This window comes from Lissotriton vulgaris, chromosome 11 (assembly GCF_964263255.1).
Source record: "Lissotriton vulgaris chromosome 11, aLisVul1.2, whole genome shotgun sequence".
Classification (NCBI taxonomy): domain Eukaryota; kingdom Metazoa; phylum Chordata; class Amphibia; order Caudata; family Salamandridae; genus Lissotriton; species Lissotriton vulgaris.
The window spans coordinates 261,948,473-261,969,333 of record NC_141699.1 but is presented as its reverse complement, the minus strand read 5'-3'; the positions used below and the strand labels follow the sequence as shown (position 1 = coordinate 261,969,333).

At 43.2% G+C, this 20,861-nt stretch overlaps 1 protein-coding gene across 1 annotated transcript in view; it reads left to right on the top strand.

The window, feature by feature from the left end:
- The window catches only part of CCDC157 (coiled-coil domain containing 157), a 204,934-nt gene that overhangs the window by 163,794 nt on the left and 20,279 nt on the right, over positions 1–20,861 (top strand). Inside the window, exon 8 of the mRNA XM_086944736.1 lies at positions 13,475–13,614. Within this exon, the coding sequence (XP_086800862.1) occupies positions 13,475–13,614 (140 nt within the window). The remainder of the gene's footprint in view (positions 1–13,474; positions 13,615–20,861) is intronic.

Here is a 20,861-nt window from a genome sequence, read left to right as displayed (position 1 = left end):
CACCAGAACTGCAGAAATGTGTAAACATGGTGGGTTGCCGCTAGGCTATATTCTGTCCACATGGATAAATATGGGCACACATAAATGTCTCCTGTTATGCTGATTATATTCAGTCAGTTTAAAACAGTTTGGGGTGTGTTGAGTTCGATGAAGGGTTTGAATATAGTGTAAGAATGTCATAGGGATGCTTATCAGATCTGGGAGTGTTATGGATGCATGTGGTTTTGTAAAGTGTGAACCTAGCTATAAAGCAAGGGAGCAATATAGAATGTTAATGGGGCAGGATCGGTGGGGAAGGGTGCAGGGGTGATAGGGAGGAAGAAGCAGGCAGGGAGGAAGCAGGACGAGGGCAATCTGTGGCAGGGTTAGGTGCAGAGGAGGAGGGCAAAGGAGGAAGTGCGGTGAGCCTCGGCCATACTTCAAACGCTCTAAATATGTGTTTGATGTCTTTGTAGAACAGTAAGTCGTGCGTTGGATTTGGTCAAGGGTGCACATGTACAATTATTTGAATTTCATAGTATATGTATTTGGTCCATATCAAACCCTGCGGTACTTGTTTATTTCAGATTAGAGAGTGGATCTTGGTACAAATGGCATACAGGTCCATATTTCTGGTCTGTGTAAATAAGTATGTCGGACTTCTGTTCAGTCCTTGGGTCGGTGTTTTGTTCGGATACTGGCAGATATTCCGTTTTTTGGCATCTGCCCAAGTATTTACTGAACTTAGGTTTTTCCTATCTTAGCACAGCAAAGTTAAATCTCCATTGCATTTAAATATTTTGACGTGAAATGCACACTTGAACCAAGTACATCTTTTGTGCTTATCCACTGTTGTGAAATGTAACTTCGATCATTTTGAGTGCCCAGGTTCGAGGAACATTTTGGCAACAGATACCTACCTGTTCACCCATGGAAAGAATTAAGCCTGGGAACAGGATTTTCCTTTCTACTATATGTAAACATGATTTGGACCATAATTGTTTACATATTTGCAAGGCCCAAGCTATGCCTAATGGAGAGATATACATATATATGATCAGATCCACTTTTCAGAAAGTGCCTTAGGAGGTGTAAGGCTTTGCCTTGGGAACCAAAAGTAAACTCACATGAATCTGGGCAATAGATGGTTATTTGTCTAATGGCTCACTGGTATGAAAGGTTATGATGCAACAAAGCCTGTGGCAAATGAGGTCATTACTCAAAGGGATTCTTATAAAGCATGCGCAACCATAAATAAAGCAGATGAAGCATACATTGCATAACTGCAGCTTGAGATCCAGTCTTTGGAATAAGAGCACAAGAAAGCTGGATCACTTTATATAATGCCTAGGTTAACTGCTGCCAGTTTACCATCTAAATTTACTATGGTCCGAGTAAAGTGAATATTCCCTTCTCCGACGCATACAAGACTCTCTGGGAGAATTATATAGTATTAATGCTTGGATCTGAAAGTGCTTTAACGATTGATTCATTTGTAAGAACCAAATTCCTAGCATTTGAAAAACCTTTACGCATATTATGAAGTATATGGGGAGAATCCAGTAGTTGATAGGCTCACGAATGCAACTCGGAAGAGATTTCATAACATGACAAAGGCTATTAGGTATTTTCAAGTCATTTTGAATATATAAAGGGATATGGCTGTTGAATACCATTCACCTACGCAGCCTTGTACAAAATATAAAGCTACGGTAATACTTAGGCTGAGGAGTTGGTGTGGTTCTGACATGGACAGGGAATTGTCAGATACTTAGAGTTACAAAGCTTGTGTATGCGTAAAGAAGGTCACTATCAATCCTAAGTGAAACTAATTAAAATATTGTGTTTCTTAGAAAATATATACTCTGCTGAATGTAGGCTTGCACAGAAACGACCCTCATAGCAGATACGGATGACATCTGGATGATCCTCGACATGGGGTAAACCGCAGCCCTCATTCTCCTAGATGTATCAGCAGCCTTTGATACGTCTCCCAGCCCATTCTAATTCGACGACTCCATGAATCAGGCATCCAGTGACCTTGATGGATCTGCTCCTTCCTCACTGCAAGAACCCAAACCATCACCATGCCCTCCTACTCCTCTGAAGCATGCAAACTCGTCTGCGGAATCCCTCATTGTTTCAGGTTGTCAAAACATGAGTAAAATTTAACTTTCAGGGTTTTTAGTGAAATTTCAGCTTTGATTTGAGTGGCTAAATTATGAATTGACTTTGAACACGCAGACAGAGATAGGCCTGGCCGCATGTTGGCGTGTCTACTACACTCTGAGGTCTTTAGAACTGTTATTGTAGCGATTCGTTCTCCCACTGGTGGGATTGTAAGTTCCCAAGCTGAGATCTGTGAGGTTTTTGCGCAATACTATGAGACATTATATCCACCTCCACAGATCCTCTTTTAGAGTGACTCAGGGCATATCTTGCTGGGGCTGCCCTCTCTCACCTTACTTCCCTGTAGAGGTGATACAGGCAGCTATACGTCAGATTGCTCGTAATAAAGTCTGGGGTACAGACTTATTTAGTAGAATACTTTTTCATGTTCAGGGCCTCCCTGGCCCCCCGTCTGCTCGAGGTGTATCGCGAAGAAGATTAGCAGCAGGGCAGATTGCCTGATTCTCAAAGGAAAGCCTTCATTGTGGTGCTACCCAAGACTGGTAGTGACCCTCTAGAGGTGAGCTCTCCTAGTCCTTGTATATTTACGGACACCTACTCAGGACCTCCCAGCTCTCTTTAATTTATTAGACTTGTTTGGAGATATGACGGGACTTTGAGTAAATTTGGGGTAAGTCGTGTATCTTTCCCCTGCGGCTGGTGAGCTATGTGGAGGTGGAGAGATTGGAATTTTACCGTCTCCCTTGTCGACCTGAGACGTTTCAATACCTGGGCGTCAACGTATATCACACTGAAAAAGACCTCCTGGATGGAAATCACAGTAGACCTTGGTAGCTCTGTGGCAGTCTGCAGGCCTCCATAGTGAGAATGTTAATATACCCACAGCTCCTTTACCTCCTCGCAGCATTGCCTGTGATTCCCACCAAGGCCTACCTCAGGGACCTGCAGAGCTTCCTGTTTGATCTGGTATGGGAAGGGGCGCGCATGCAAGTATCTTTTTGTACACTACAACACCTAGTATTGGAAGGTGGCTTGGGAGTACCTGACCTAGAATGCTACGTTGCGGCAACACTGTTGCAATGGCCCATGCGGTGGTTTGCAGGTGAGACTATGGGTGAGGTCAAATTGATTGGCAATGAACTGAACAGCCATAGAATATTGGAATGGCTGCTATCGCCAGGAGGCCCTTCCAGGGGTATGAGCAGACTGGCACGCATTGCGACACAATGCTGGAATAGATGTATTCAACCATGTCGGGTAACACAGCTGTATGCCCCTCAATTGCCACTGTGGAGCATGTCTGTGTTAAGGGCCCTGATGGATGCCCGTGACCCGCACCTTGGTGGGAAGCGGAGGGGACCTGCCTCAATGACCTTTACACTGCCGGAGACTTGTGCTCTTTTCAGGAGCTGGAGGACAGTACTAAGTTGGGAGCAGGCCAATTCACAACATATAATACCTTGATACTCGAGCTACGGAACGTCTTGGCGATGGGACAGGAGGCCCCTACCAGTCATAATGGATTACGATGTATACTGATGCATGGATTGGGTCGCAGATCTGTTACAGTACTCTATGCTATGCTACAAGCGGCAGATGTGGATCTGACGCTGCTCCACAAGCTCTGATGGGATGCCTGTTTGGGTACTGTGCTGACTCCTAAGCAATGAAGGGAGGTCCTTGAATAGGTAAAACGGATTTCCCAAAAAACTCGGTTGAAGTTTACCCAGTTCAGTTACCTGCATCACACTTACCTCACCTCACCCCACACCATCTCCACAGAATGTTCCTGGGAGTGACTCCAGTGTGCCCTCAATGTGGTCACCATGAATCAACTTTAATCTTTTATGGCCAAAGGATGCATAGTGATATTAAATGAATAAGGAGGTAGTATGGATCCTCGCGAGACACCACTGCTGAGCGTCCTTGGTTTGCATCAATATGGAGGTAAAGTCACAGTTTGTAGGAAAAGGGAGTGGTCCACAGGAAATGCCAAGTCTATTCCGGTTTTCACGTTTCATGTATTGGGGAAAACACACTCAAAAAACTCTGGACCGCTTGAGTTTTATAACAAATAAATCTTTGAAGGGTGTGATGAGTGCGTTTGATCAAATTGTGAATATCCTTAGGCCGAATCCTTGCTTTTTTAATCAGAATCAGGAGTCCAAGTGATGTAGAAAAAATACTTTTATTAAATAGGGTTTAAAACATGAACAGCCGACACGTGTTTCGCCCCCTGTGGCGGTTTGCGCTGGGGCTTTTTCAAGGCTGTAAAAAATCAGAAGAGTAATAACTGTAAGCGCGAGTGGTTAAAAACAGAACGCCTTTGACCCAGGTGCCTGTGGGATGGAAAACGGAAAGGAAGGTGAGTAGGTGTGAGCTAGCGTGATTTTGGAGTTTGAGCGTATTTACAAAGGGTAAGAAGGAAAAGGAAAGCCCCGTGATATTATAAGATATACAAAGAAAGAAAGATACATCATGTTCTTAAGTCTATCTCCGATGTAATTAAAAATTTTTTATTGGTTAATCACTAACAATTTTTATGGAGATATTTGTGAAAGGTGCAATACAGAGGATTGAGGGTAAACTGGTCATAACCAAAATGGTGTAATCGTGAGAGATCAGGATAAGCCACCAGTAGGATGAAAAGCAAACAGAAATTAAGCGTGTTATTTCCATACCTATTTACAGTATCATGTATTCATTAATACAGATCTTCAAGTGGTTAACTTTGTTTTCAGAATATCTTATTATTTGTCAAGTTTCAATCTGTAAAAAAATATATAATATATGTACATTCAGAACAGTACATAGACATTGTGTGCAAAGGCATTTTATACAGGACATTTATGCCTATGCTGTTTCCTTCAGTGCATGTTGGGCATTATTCACGTCATAGTGCATTCATTTCCATTCGATTTGCTCCCCAAAAGACGTTACATTGATCATATGCCTTTTTATCATGGGTTAGGCGTAAGATATTTGTGGGGCAGGTGTAGCTATGTGGCTCTAGAAAGGGTTGCTTAAATTCAGAATCACAATGTCAAGCCGATAAACGGAAGAACAGTCATTCAAGACTTAAGTCCTTCAGGGTGAAGGAAGTCATCATAATGGAGGGACGGGGGGAAGGAGAATGAAAGTAATGCCAGATTGTTAACTTAGAACGAGGAGAAGTTTACAGGGAATTATTTAAAACATTATTGCGTTTAGTCGGGAATTAGCAAGCCGGCATGTAGTCATGATGCGGCAGGATGAGGGTCCGGTATTTAATTAGAAATGTGGCCAAGTTGGACGTTAACTGGGCGGGAAAATAAACATACGGGGGTCTGCATAGCCGATGGGGGCCACTTACTTCTCAGGTTTTAATCCCTGGGTCTCGTCTTCTTCCTCCGCTCGCAAACGGCCGCTTTCGCGTTTGGTAGCCCGCCTGCTGCCACTTTTGAACCGGAGGCAGAGTGTAACTGACCCGGAAGTCACGGTCTCCAGATGTTATTATTTAGTTAGTTCTTATGTCAGCTGGGGCGGGAAAGTGCCTTCGTTTAGCGGCGAGAACAGGTGGAATGTGCATTGTTACTTTTAATCAGCTATCGCTCTTTTTATGGGGTATATTTATATTGTCTGGAGTTTACTGGCTGTAACCCGGATGTTATAACGCGGCCATGATGGTATGGTCATGCTCGGGACAAGTCTATGTGGTATTAGTAACCCGCCATAATGGAAAGGTCGGATACTATGCTCGTCGACTATGGTATAGAAATAATATACACGAGAAAAACGTGCTGGTAAGAAAAACAGTGCAGCCGGTAGTATGTCATTAATACTGATGTGTAAAATACGAGTTGCGCAAAATTGTGTGCGGAATACAGAGGACTATGAAAATAAGGTAAACTGGGAGGCGGCCACAACATTCCATTGTGTGTCTGGAGGAATGCAAGCTGGATATATTTTGGGCGTCATATTGAGCTGGTGGAAAAAATGACTCATAAGTATGGATAAGGTTTTGTTTATACGGGGTGAATGAGTCGGACAAGGGATTTTTTGAAAGAATTCTTTAACGATGACTTTTGGAGTTTTGAGCATGGTCCATAGAAGAATAAGCGCTTGTTGCTCAGGGAGGTCTGCAACAGTGTTATGCATATTAGAGGGTTCCCCTACAAACTAATCGGAAACATGACAGACAAACATCACACTCAATGTAGGGCAGTGTCTGAGATGCAGACGATACATGGATGGTTTAACATTATTAGTTTTGATCAGTGCATGTAGGTTCCACAAGATGTAATATTCTTGGTAGGATAGAAAATGTTCACAAGTTTGGCCATGCTAGGGCTTTAATTGGAAAGCCTTCTGTTGTCTATCAGGAGTATGTGGCCATAATAGTAGAGGCGCTGCAGTTTCCTTAATCAGAGTTATGGTTATAGCCAATGATGCCATTCATATTCTTGATTAAGGCCTTTCTCTACTGTTTCCATTTTTATAATCAGTGAGCTCTCTTCCCTTCGCAGAAGACGATCCAGATCTCCGCCACGTTTGGGTGTCTTTGCTTTTTTGATACCTACAAAGGAAAATGTTAGGTTGTGTTCATGATGTTGCAGGAAATGTTCCACCAATGATTGTCTTGTATCTGATTTGTGGATATTCCGATAATGTTCCTGAATCCGAATTTTCAGGGGTCTCCTTGAGCTTCCAATATAGTTTTTGCCACACGGGCAGGTGATCAGGTATATTGTATTTGTGCTTTCACAATTGATGAAGTCATTGATTTTATATCTTTGTCCATTTATGTTGATTTCTTTGGTCTTTGATTTGCCAAGTTTGCAAATTGAGCAGTTTGTGCATGTGTAGAATCCTGTGATTTGTGGTGGAAAGGCCCTGGGCTTGGTTTTTGCTTCAAAGAGAGAAGGGCAGAGTATATCACGTAGATTCCTGCTTCTGGAAAAACCTAGTTGTGGTTTATCAGTTAGTGAGTTTGATAGAGTAGGATTGTCTCTCAATAGATGCCAGTGTCTGTTCAGGATTTTGCGGATTATGTATTGTCCATTGTGGTATTCGGTATTGAAACGGATGATAGGTTTCTCCTCTTTAATGACATTATTGTGAAGTAGGGATTGTCTGTCAGTTTTTAGAAACTTCTCTTGTGCTTTGTATAATGCTTGTTCATTGTAGCCTCGTTGTTTTAGTCGTTGTGTGACATCCTCAGAGTAGCTTTGATATTCATTGGTTGAGCTACAGTTCAGACGGGCCCGTCTGTATTCTCCTCCTGGGATGTTTGCAATTGTGTGTGATGGATGGCTGCTGGACGCGTGGAGAATTGAATTGACAGCCGTCAGTTTCCTGTGTATTTTTGTCTGTAGTTGTTGTTCCGAGACATAGATAGTTAGGTCCAGGAAGTCAATTTCAGTTCTTGAGATGTTGTGTGTTATTTCAATGCCCCATCTGTTTGGTACTAGAGACTTGATGAAGGTTCTCAGTTTCTGTTCACTGCCCTGCCAAATTAATAGAATATCATCTATGTAGCGACCCCACATAATTATATTCTCGATGATATTGTCAGATCTTTCTTGCCAGAGCCAGTCTTCTTCAACTGCTCCCATCAGGAGGCAGGCGTAGGGCGGGGCAAATTTGGCCCCCATCGCGGTCCCTTGCATTTGGGCATAGTACTTGCCATTGAAGAGGAAGTAATTGTTGAGAAGACAGAATTCTAGTAAGTCCAAGATCATTTTATTTCGCGCAGTTAGATGGACTGATCTAGTCTGTAGGTATTTTCTTGCTGCAGCTAACCCATCAGAGTGTTTTATTGAGGTGTACAGACTACAGATGTCAATTGGTGTTAATAGGTAGTCATCTTGCCATGTTATATTTTCGAGCTTTTGTAGGACATCTTTAGTGTCTTTTAGGAAGGACGGTAACGCTTTCATTAGGGGTTGTAGTTCCGCGTCTATAAGTGCTCCCACATTTGAGCAGATGGAATCTATGCCTGCTATTATCGGTCGGCATTTAGGTATTCTTCCTGGTTTGTGCACCTTTGGCAACAGGTATAGTGTAGGTGTTATAGGGTTTTTGATGAGAAGTAGATTTTTTTCTTCTGCGCTTAGTAAGCCTTTTTCATGCCAGCAGTCCAGCAGTATGGTTAGTTTGTCTTGAATTTGTTGGGTAGGGTTATGGTCCAGCAGTTGATAGCATGTCTTGTCCTCCAGTTGTGTTTGAGCTTCCAACAGGTAGTCATTGGTGTTTAGGAGAACAACGTTCCCCCCTTTGTCTGCTTCTTTGATCGTTAGGTTTTCATTGTATTTCAGTTCTTTTAGAGCAGCTCTTTCCTTTGCAGTGGTGTTATTAGGGATATATCTCTGTTTGGCTTTATGTTTTTGAAATTCCTTATCTAAGTCCTCAGATACTCTTTTTGAAAACATGTCAATAGAGTTGCCTGCTGGTAGAGAAGGAGTGAACTTTGTTTTTTTCTTTAGCATGCTTGACAAATAATAAGATATTCTGAAAACAAAGTTAACCACTTGAAGATCTGTATTAATGAATACATGATACTGTAAATAGGTATGGAAATAACACGCTTAATTTCTGTTTGCTTTTCATCCTACTGGTGGCTTATCCTGATCTCTCACGATTACACCATTTTGGTTATGACCAGTTTACCCTCAATCCTCTGTATTGCACCTTTCACAAATATCTCCATAAAAATTGTTAGTGATTAACCAATAAATTTTTTTTAATTACATCGGAGATAGACTTAAGAACATGATGTATCTTTCTTTCTTTGTATATCTTATAATATCACAGGGCTTTCCTTTTCCTTCTTACCCTTTGTAAATACGCTCAAACTCCAAAATCACGCTAGCTCACACCTACTCACCTTCCTTTCCGTTTTCCATCGCACAGGCACCTGGGTCAAAGGCGTTCTGTTTTTAACCACTCGCGCTTACAGTTATTACTCTTCTGATTTTTTACAGCCTTGAAAAAGCCCCGGCGCAAACCGCCACAGGGGGCGAAACACAGTATTTTTTCTACATCACTTGGACTCCTGATTCTGATTAAAAAAGCAAGGATTCGGCCTAAGGATAGTCACAATTTGATCAAACGCACTCATCACCCCCTTCAAAAGTCACAGTTTGTAGCTGGGGCGAGAGAAAGTAAGATAGCAAATGTAAAGCTGATCTATCAACACCAGTATCCCAAAATCTAGTGATTAGAATGTACTGGTCGGCAGTATTGAATTCTGCAGAGAGTAAGAGTAGCACTAGAAACCCTTTACCACAATTATTGTCCAGTCTTCTTAAATCATCCAGCACTTAAACCACAGCTAGTTATGTGGATGTACCAGGATGGAAGCCAGCCTGGTAGGTACCCAGAATGTTGTTGGTTTCAAAGTAGCTATGGAGTTCATTGAACACGAGTTTTTCTAATACTTTCCCTAAAAATGGGAGATGGGATGAAGGCCTACAGTTGTTAATTTGTTCTAAGTTACAAGAGGACATTTTTAACAAATGTTTTACAGTTATGAAAGTGAACATTTAACAATGGTTAAAAAGTATTTTTGTAAAGTGTTGATGAGAGTTTTCACTCAGTAGGGCAGGTGACACAAAAAGGGGCGGGAAGGGTGCATGTTGTTTACAGTAACTTTGAGAGAATCTGGAATCACCAAGTTAAGGTGATCTAGGGTCACTTTTGGCTTATCTAACACTGGGAGGTTGTTTTTTTCTAATTTTACCCTTGAAGAAAGAGGGAAGGTCATTAATTCATTCTTCTGATGGGGATATGTATTAGCTGAAGATTTTGCAACTTATTAGTAATTCTAAATCTTCTTTGGTCCAGTTCCTGAATTAGTAAATCATCTGAAAAGCACAGCTTTTTAGCCATTTTCCATTGATGTAGATTCCATAATTGAGAAAGATGTCATAGTTTACCTCCATTTAAGTTCATATTGGCAATTTTTGTTGATTGAATTCGAAGGTAAACCAGAGATTATGGGGCAGATGTATCATCACCATCATTTGCGATTCTTAAATAGTGATTTTTTAGAAATCGCTATTTGAGAATTGCAATTTGGGATGTATGTAGAAAATCGATTTTTTTTGGCGATTTCTTAATATTCCTAAATTGGGATTTGCAAATTGCGAAATCGCAATTAAGGAATAATTTCCCATTAATTTCTATGGGCCAGGAGGCCCAGAGGAATGATTGGGAAGTTATTCTCAATTTGCGATTCGCAATTTAAGAATCGCAAATTGAGAATAATTTCAAGGGTGCAAGGGTATCTTGAGGACACCCTGCTGCACCCCTGAATTTTATATTTGTGCGCATATGGCTGCACATACATGCCCTAAGGGCATGTATGAGCGCCACATGGCACCTTCACAAATGCCAAAAAGTGCATTTGTGAACGAAATCAAAAATTAACACCAACTTGAAGTTGGTGGTAATTTGCAATTTCTTAAGGTGAATTCGCAAAACTTAAATGTTTCTTACATAGCATTTAGGAAATCGCTTTTTGCGATTCCTTAAATGCTTGCGCAAAGTTAAGGAATCGCAAATTTTGCGATTCCTTCATTTTGCGATGCCATTTCCTTCATACATCTTGTTTTCCTGATTTTTAGTCTCAAACGCTGCTTTTTTGCGAATCGCAGCGTTTGCGACTAAAAATCCCGTTGATACATCTGCCCCTAAGTCTGTGAGAAGTTGTTGGCTTGACTTTAGTTTGACGAATTATGTGTGTCTCGTATCTTGGTTAAACTGTTGTTGGGACTGCTCACAAGATTTTGGGCTTTTTCCTTTACCTGCTAGTTACAATTAAGGTTAAAATCTGTCGATACCCGAGGGGCTACTTAGTTGTGGGAACACTGGCTCCATTTCCTTGAAGTAGAGTGGGTATTTGTTGACCTGACTCTGGCGGCGTTCCCATCGAGATTGTAAAAGAGATACCAGATTAGACGCTAAAGGTGAGTTCAATGGGAACACCTACTTTTAAGGAATTATCTGTGGAGAAGATGACATCCAAGAGGCGACCTACATTATCAGCTGGAGATGTATTTATCAAGTGAAAGTTACACACCTACATATTTAATTTAAACTGCAAGGCTGTACCAGTAGGCGCCCTTAACCACAGATTATGTCACCTGAAAGCATTACACATTCCTTCCAATTACTTAAGAACCAATGTCTTCAGTTAATGTACGGAGGGGTTGAAAAGAGTTGTGAATGGCAATGTAACAGAATAAAGTGTTGAACCATAGTGTTTAATTTACAGAAGATATCCAAATAATTGCATTCCAAGTCAGAATCAAAAGATTCTAATAGAATTGATTAGCAGGAGTCAGCAGTAATACCTACTCTGCCACTCTGTGCGGACAGTCAGCCTTATTGACATTACAATTATTTGGAACAGTAGTGGTAATACCAACTCCAAGCACATCCCAGCACATATTGATGTCATGATATTTATATATAAATGATGGGCCTTCCCGTAGAACGGGTTCATACACTTTATCCCTTCAAGGCAGCCTTTGGGCTTAAATTAATGTTTAGTAAACTTGACATATTCTCTCTTTGACAAGGCATGGGGCTGAAGTGTTGGGAGTGCTACTGCCTTTTAAATTGGGGTCAACTAAAGAAGCAAAGATAAATTAATTTATGTAGGATGAGAATAACGCTAGAGTGAGGACTCCCGCTGAGAATTATGTGGTTATCAAAGGAAACTGGCCTTCCATACTGTGTGATGCAATATAAATAGTGAATGGCTAGATATGTTAAGGTATCCATGGGCTTAAGAAGGCCCTCATCACCTTCTTCGCACCCCTGTTTACTGGAACAAAGAATTCCCATCAACATTGAAAAAGAGGTAATTTGAGACCTGGGAAAGAGAATATTATGTACATGTGCTCCTCATGTTTTTAGCTGACATATGTAACAGCCAGTTTTGTCAATGGAAAAAGACTGTATTTTTTATGGAGAGGGGAGCATGAGGTAAACAATGGAGGGAATCGACTAAACATTTGAAGATAAGGAACAGCTATTTGAGGGAATCACTTTATTACAAGGAATGCTGAAAAACGACCCAAGCTCTAGCAGCTTACTGTCATTCCTCTTCAAACTTCATAAAACAAACACAGAGAATCCAGATTTATTTTTATGTTATTTTTTTTACAACAAATATTTATTGACACTTATTTGAAAGGGCACATTACAACAACTGCAGTTATAAATAGACACAAACACAGTAGGCAGCATAGGCTAGGCAATAAACATTTAAAAGAGGAGTACATGGGATTTTTGCCCTCTGCTTGAGTGAAAAAATCAAGATTTGCTTTATGATGTATTTGTGTCATTGGGCCCCTGAATACCACTAGACTCCTTCTCGCTTGAAGCATTAGCTGCATAATATGAGCTGCAAAGCACTAGGCCACTAGGCATGAAATGGGTGCGCCGTGAAGTATGGTGAGATATCTACTCTGTTTAAGAGGCACGTGCAACCCAGGCTTTCCTCTTTGGCTTCTGGGTGAGTTTTAGGTAGGACTGATCTGTAGATTTCATTGGTCCTGATCTTCCATGCAAGTAGTTTGGAAGAAAATATCCTACCCTAATAAAGGAGACTAGCAGCAGGTCATAACTGGTCAAACATTTGTCAATATTAGACAATCAAACATGGGAAACAAATTATACACGCTTTGTGGACTGTAGTGGAAACAGTCACAGCCATTTGGACAAAATTCCAATCCACAAATGTGGATAATGCATTATGTAAACATTTGGTTGGCACTCAAAGAGATCCATTTAACAGCAACCAACAAGACCAGAAGATTTTTTGTGATTTGTTCCATCCTTCTGACATACATGGTACTGCACTACAGAGACATTGCTTGTCCAAAGACTTAACTTATTGTGTCTCTTTTGATTCACTTTGTGATCCATTGTGAGATGAATATTCCTAGATAATATTTTGAGTAAGTCTAAGATTGAGAAATCAACTCCTGATGGAAACTGAGTGGCCTACTGTTGAGTGTTCGCCAGTGCCGGCAGCTTAAATACGAAGATTACAACAGCCTTATGTGATGTTTCATTTTACCCTCTTTTGTTATTCTGAAATGACACAAATTCAGTCAAGTATTTCAAATGTAAATGAGTACAGTGCAATGAAAATGCAGTCCTAGAAATGCATCCTTTTCCTTTATGCCGTCCTGTGCCAGCCATTTTGTAGCCTCTATGAGTTTTCAGAAAGAGGCCAGCACAGCTCTGTGTCAGGAAGGACTCTAGCTTTACAGATAGGATCACATATTTTTACTTATGCGGGCTCTAGGACAGGAAGCCTGTTACGCTCCTATTCGGACTGCTCTGCTCACTTAAGTTTGTTTGATTGTAGGTTCAGGAAACATTGCCGAGGACATGGAGAGACAGCTACAAGCCAACTGCATTCGAATCAACGTCTTAGAAGAGGAGAACGCACGACTTCGAGCCATGCTGAGCAAATTGAGAGAGACAGCCCAGCACGGGGCCCTGAAGGTGAGACTTTGCCACCAATACTGCGATTATCAGGTAGTTGGGTCCAGAAGAATGTGTGCAAAGCAATGGTAGTGCTTAGCGTGAGTCTTCGCACATGCTGAGGACCTGTGCTGAAGTGGAGTACACTCCCAACAAAGAGCCCACTAACAGCCCCATTCAGACTGTAGAGGTTAGAACCGGTACAAGAACACCCCCAGTGAAATCTGACTTCTGCTGACTTAACCTGGATTTCTGTCCATCTGAAGAAATCTTAAATCTGACCTCCAGGAACTCAGCCGCTTAAAAAGCAACAGTAGAGTGCATGGATATGTTCTGTTGTGTGGCTTTGGATAAAGGTATTGCCAGTTGGGCAGTCACATGCACACAGTGACCATGTTTACCTTAGCTTTTCTTGAACGAAGAACTCTCAGCTAGTGTGGGATTTCTTCATATGCTTTTTGAGTGTCTGTTGTGACAGTTACTTCAGTTCAGAGAAGAAGCACCTGCAGGCGGTCTGGGCTGAGGAGCCATATTCAGCAGTTATGAGGGGTAATGTTGTTTTATGAACAGACCACACTCTACATTCGTTTCTAAGGTTTTGTGAAAGATTGCCTCTACGTCCCTGGGCAGTTGTGTGGTTCTTGTGCAATTCTCTGATGAGTAACTGTCCTTTTCATTTGCTGCCGCAGGACCTTGATTGGATGCCAGATATCCCTGCATGGGGTATGACTCCGCAAAGGGTAGGGTGGTTGGAGCATCTAGGCTTAATCTAGGAAGTGATTAGGGTTTTAAACTCTGGCGCTCTCTCATAAAAGTAGCAACACTCCATGAACATCATGGTCCTGTCGGAGCTTCTTATTTGCAACTGTAAAAAAGCAGATCAGTAAAAAAAACACACTTCGAAATACAGAAGGTTTTGCGACCTTCTGGGGCCCTGCCAGTTGAGCTTCTCTGTTTCACTGAGTACTGTGAAGTACTACGTGGCTTTAAGCCTGACCGGTGAAAATCTGTTAAAAACACCACAAAGCACAAAAATGTATTAAATAACCAAAGGTGCATGACTCTAGAACAAACTGGGATCCGCATCTATATATTCTGTGTTTATGATGCAAAGAGTTGTTCCAAACCACAGTCCTATTAGTCAGGTATCAGGCCAGCTGGAATTTTTGTGGGTGGCTCGAACTGGTCTCCAAAGTGAAGGTTCAAAGATGGGGGCTACTGGTTTTTGCATTGGGTACCACCCGCAACAGGGCAAATGAGCTAAAACTTTAGGGGCGTCAGCTCTGAAATGGCTGGTTTCAAATAGTGGGCCACACAATGGACTCACTAGATACCGGTTTCCACTTGCAATTATAGAAATGGGATTTCAGGTGAGAGCACGACCACACCTCTAAATTTAGTTTTTGATTTCTAGAACTATAGGTTGAACAGGTATGATCAAAAGGTACCAACATCTTGGGGATCAGCCTCAGCAATGATAATACTACTCGAAGGTCCAGGGTGAAGAAGAAAACATTCGTATTCTACAGATTTGGCGATATGGGCTCCAACAACAGCAGGAGCTGTCACAGAATAGTGCAAGATCACCACAATTGCGATCTTTGAATGTCTGTCACACGTTGTTAGCCCTCTGGATGTTCAGGTGTCATTGCCTTCATGACTTCCGGGGGGCTCATTTCTTTGAAGCATGCTTGCCACATGCTGTCAGTTAGCGGTGCATTATTTTGTTATCCTCCTGATCAGGGTTCCTCCTCAGTTTTACAGGCAGTCCAGCAGCTCTTCTTGCAAGGCTGAAAACCTGGTGTCTCGTAGGATTGCTTCCAACCTTGGGGAGAAACAGGTACATGGTGTGTTTATCATACGCCTCCTGTGATCTTGGCAGCACAGTTCATTCTGAGTACCACATGTATTAAAGGAACTGGCTCCGCAATGTATTTCTTATCATTTTTCGGGGGTCTGAGATTGCACTCAGTAGTGTGCACATCTTTCTGGGCATTTTTAGAAATAAGGATATGAGGCAGGCATCAAATGATTAAGGGGATGTTTACCCGAGGCAAGACAGGCCAAGCTCCACGATGGGTACCTTTGATCCCCAGACAGCTCTCAGCCTGACACAAAGGGAAAGCTACAAATGGCTTCAGAATGTGTATTGTCCACACACAGAGCACATGGATAAGATATTTTTAGAAATATTTGGAAAAAGGTCTTCCAATGTCAATCAAACTGGTTGAGTTCGGTCTTTTATATTTTTGTATTAAAATGTAGATTGCGCTCTGCAGTGTGAGGGTGACGATTTCTGTAACGTCTCTGAGGCGCAGCCTCATGTGTTGCTCCATGAGCAGTGGACAGTGCAGTTGGAAAGGCCTTGAACCTGCTGGATGCAACAGTAAACAACCACTAGGGACCCAGCATGGAGCAACACTTCTCGTAAACTGAACTAAAGCAGAAAAAATACCAAGAGGGCAGAGTGCAAGGCGGCAGCAAGCAGCGGGCACTGGATCCCGGGTGGCCACGGACCTTGACAACTTAACAGCAGGAGCAAGGAAGGGAAAGTTCCCACAGGCTGGCCTTGGTGCCACAGTACAACACACATGGAAAGCGACAGGTAGAAGGCGTCGGTCGACGGCTGTGGGGTGGTAAGAGCACTATGCTGCAGGCCTCCCGTGCTGCATGGAGGCGGCTGATGTTGGGCAGATGCAGCTTGTGCTCGTCTGAGGAGCCTGGAGGCCCGCGTTGGCACTGTAGCTCCTCTGTGACCTGGAATTCCTGCATTGCTTGCATAGCCAGCATTGCCCTCATAGACCCTGCATATACTGCACCACCCTGTCAAGCGAGGCACCTTAAATAGCCAGGGGTGAGCATAATGCTTCCAACATCATATATTTTTCAGGGCAATAGAAGGAAATCTTGCACACACTTTGCATGCTTCTGATTGTGTAAGCAACTCAAGAGGGTGAGTGTCTAGGACAAGAGTGGCCCGACTGCTGACTTTTGTTTACCTACTCCACATGTTCACATTGGTCTCATTGCATAGCTACCCTTAGCAGCTCTAGGGTGAATTGCTAAATTCCTCAGTAGCAACCGTAGGGTTAACCGCTTAGGGTTATGGGATGCTGCCAAATGAAAGATACAGTAACGTCTTAAACTCCACAAAGGTGCTACCGCGGCTGAGGTCCACAGTGGGCCAATGGAGGCTCTCTCACCCTGCCATGCATTTGGACCAATCGTCAGAAAAAGGTGGGCAGCCTTATAAGTCAACTGGTATACAAATTGAACCATCTCCACCCTCGCTTTCAGGTGGTGAGCCCAGTAATGCAGAATCTCCTATTGACCATGTCCCATTTGTCATAGAAAATCTGTTGCCTTGAGGCAATCCAGTAAAGTTTTACATCTCAAACATATATAGAGAACCCAAGGATTGTTCCCTCCAAAAATGTGGAGCTACATCCATAGACTAACCCCAAGCAAGAAATTTCGCTTATCGGTCTAAATACTAAAGAAGATTTCGTACCAGTATTATCACAAAAGAATTGCAAGGGACTTAGGAAATTAAATAAAAATAAAAAGGGTGTGGTGTTCCTGGCGAAAACCGAGTGAAGTTACATACATATCAGTCACAGTGACAGTGAACACAAGGCCAGCTTTGCATGAAAATCAAGTCTGCTTTTTGTTGTCACTTGTCCAGCATGATGCAAGTATTGATTGTTTGGCTCAGAGAGGGGCTTGTAAGATAATTGATCTGGAATCTCAAAAGTCTCCACTGCTGCCCCAAAATTCACCACCCTTCACTGCTTCAGTGTTACTTTCGACGTCAGTTTCTCCACCATTAGTCAATCTTTGGAAAACTCAAGTAGTCAAAACAGCTGGCACCCAGACTTACCCGCATAGTATACCAGCTGATGAGGCCAAAAGTACCACAATTGGCCCCACAGTAGGACCCTGGCCCAAAGTGTTAGCCTTCAGTCCAAGGTGCCCACAAAGACTAGCAGCATCAAACAAATCCAACCTCGGGTCGTATATCAGCTTACAAATAATCAGAGAGGTCCCTCAGGACGGTGTGCCAGCCAATTCCATTCAAGCCCAAATCAAGCCCCTCAGGCCAAACCTCCATAAATTAATAGAGTGAGGCTACTGCAGGAGGACGCAGATATGCCATAAGAAGCAGTAACTCTGTTAAAACCATTATATCAGTCCCGTGGTTCCCACGATTTTCTCAGGCGTAACAACATTCTTAAGCTACTACAGGCTCCTTCGACTAACTTTCTATTTTCAGCCCACATGATCAGCAAAGTGGCTTTTCCGTCCAAGTACAGTCAAATTAATGAGTCAACCAAACTAACACTCAACTCAAAGGAGGCAGCTCTTTCAGTTCCGGATCCAAAAGAGGCATTTCAACTGTGGGGCATAAAGCTTATGCACCTCAAAACTGAGAGATACCCAGCCGTTTTTAAACAGCTACTACTGCCCACCACTCACACCCTTGTTCAAACATATTCAAGCAGGAAACACAGACCTTACTAGTGCACACCTGTCAATAGACCTTGAGCCCTTGCTCATAACATAGGAGTATATTGCCCCAGTATTGGAACTTTCATAGATTCCCATGCTTTTGTATCATTCCCCGTCGTCGGAATGGGAGTCTCTGTAACAAAAATACCATAGCAGTAGGTACAAAAGTGAAAGAAAAAGGCATAGGCCTCATTCCCTTTTGTAGCATATCACCCTCTTTTTGTAAAAGAGACCAAACATAAGCATCAGCCAATCAGAAGTGCCTCACCCCTTAGAACCCTCCTTAAGGAACCTCTGAGCCTCAGATTTTCTACCGCACGTTGTGCTTAGGGAGTCTCGTTTGAGCTCTGCTCAACTTCTACTCTTCAAGGAGTTTCTTCAGGGTTTTTTCTTCAGATTCTTTTCAGATTCACTTCAGAATTGTTAGCTGCCTTCCAGGATGTCTGACAAGGAGAAGAACAAGGCCCTTTTCAAGCCATGTTCCACCTGTGGCAAGAAAAGGCTTTTTATGGAGGATAAGTATAAGGACTGCATCTATTGCCTCTATCCTGACCACAAGGCTGTGGACTGTAAAATCTGTCGCACCTTTTCAACCAAGACCCTCTGGGACCGTGAGGATAGGCTTTTGACATGGCTCCAGAAGCTGAAATCCAGGAAGTCTCTAGTGACAGTGAGGATACAGCATCGGCATCTTCCTCAAGAAGGTCCGTCAAAAGGGGTAGGGGTTCCCCTTCTCCTTCTGTGGAACGTTCTACTAAGGCCTCAAAAAAGACCATAGTGAGTCTGAGAGCCAGGGTTCCAGCAAATCTCCTCACCGAGGTGAAAAGGAGAGGGTAGGACCAGCTACGCCTTCCAAGGGTGAGAAGACTGTTTCAGCCTTCAAGAAACCCTCTTCCCAGTCTTCTGACAGGAGTTCTAAGTCCTCGACGACAAAGGCGTCGACGGTGGAGTTTCCGTAGACGAAAAAATCGAAGTCAAAATTAAAATTGGTTTTGTCAACGAGCTCGTCGACGAGGGATTTGTCGACGAAGGGATCGTCGTCGAAGAAGGAAGCATCGACGACAGGTTTGCCGACGACTGTGTCGACGATGAAGGCATCGACGAGTACCACAGCATCAACGACGAGGGTTACAGCGTCGCCGACGATAATGATGACGACAACGTCGCCGACAATGTCGACGACGACGGTCTCGTCGACGAAGACGACTTTAACAATGATGACAGCTAGATTGTCGACAGTTGCATCTTCGACGACACCAATCTCGTCGACGTGTGTACAACCGTCGACGACAGAACCGTCTACGGTATTGTCCTCTGAAAAGAGAATTACAATTTCTGTTACAAGAATTACGCCGGAGATGACATCTCCTAGGAGAGTGACCCCCTTGCCACCAGCTTTGCTCTTCGAGGAAGGGGAGTCGGATGAGGATGACCAGGACTCGTATAGTTATGCCAATAGTCCCTCTCAACTTCTAGTCAACTGTCAAGAGACGGACTCTGAAGGAGAATATGACCAGGAGGATGGTGGACATCATCAGGCAGCCCAGTCACAACATCATTCTGGGCAGGATATGGTTACAGTACCATCTTCTTTTCTTCAGGACCTGCATAGGATGCTGCAGGACTACAAATCTAAGGCAATTAGACCAATTCTGGTTCCGGCAGCGCCTGCTACCCTGCATTGATTTCTGCCTCAACGGTGATGCCTGGATTACCTGCTCAGGTATCCCTTCAGCCTCAAATATTTTTCCCACAGGATCCTTCCGGGCTGGCAGATGCCCATGATGATTCCTCAGTTGAGGATCAACATTCGGATCATGAACCTGTTCATACAACTGAATGGGATGAATATATCATTCCGGATCCCTCATCGCCAGTTCCGGATCCAGTTGATTCCCCGCCAGCGGACATTGGAGGTTTCCATCAGCTGATGGAAAGAGCAGCTGGCAGGTTCAAATTGGCCATGCCTGCTGTGGCTACGGATTGTTTCCTATATGACTTCAAGGAACCCTTTAGAAAGACAACAAGGTCCATTCCTATTGTAGATCATCTGTGGAAGGAGGGCCTGAAGGCAATGAATAACCCAGCGACGGTGGTCCCTGTGCTACCGCGTCTGTATAAGAAATACAGGGCACCTGACGATGGACCGGCGGCCTTGACGGGCCATCCCAAACCAGACTCCGTTATTTCACAGGCAGCGCAGAGGAAATATCGTAACCCCTCTGCCCCCTTAACAACTCCTCCGGACAAGGAAGGGCGGGGAGTGGATATTGCGGGAAAAAGATTCTCATCGATGGCGAGTCTTCTAGTGCGAGCTGCAAATGCCCTGGCGATCTGGTAGATACGACCGCCAAATTTGGTGTGATGTTGCCCAGTTCCTAGACCAGCTACCTCCAGAGTCAACATCAGAGGCGGAAAAGATCTTGCAGGAGGGAGAAGCGACGTCAATGGAGATCATTGACTGTGCCATGGACATTGCAACTACAGCGTTTCGTTCCTTGGCTGGGGCGGCAGTCCTCTGTCGCCAGGAGTGGCTGAAGGCTACTTGGTTTCAGCCTGAGATAAAAAACAAAGTCCTAGACCTTCTCTTTGATGGGGAGGCATTATTCGGAAAACTGATTGATGACACTCTTCAGGAAATAAAAAAGGATACTGACACTGCCAGATCCTTGGGTACCCTTCAATACCGCAAGTCTCCTTTTAAGGGTTCCAGAGGCAGAGGTAATAACTACAGGGAATCATATCAACAGCAGCGCTAT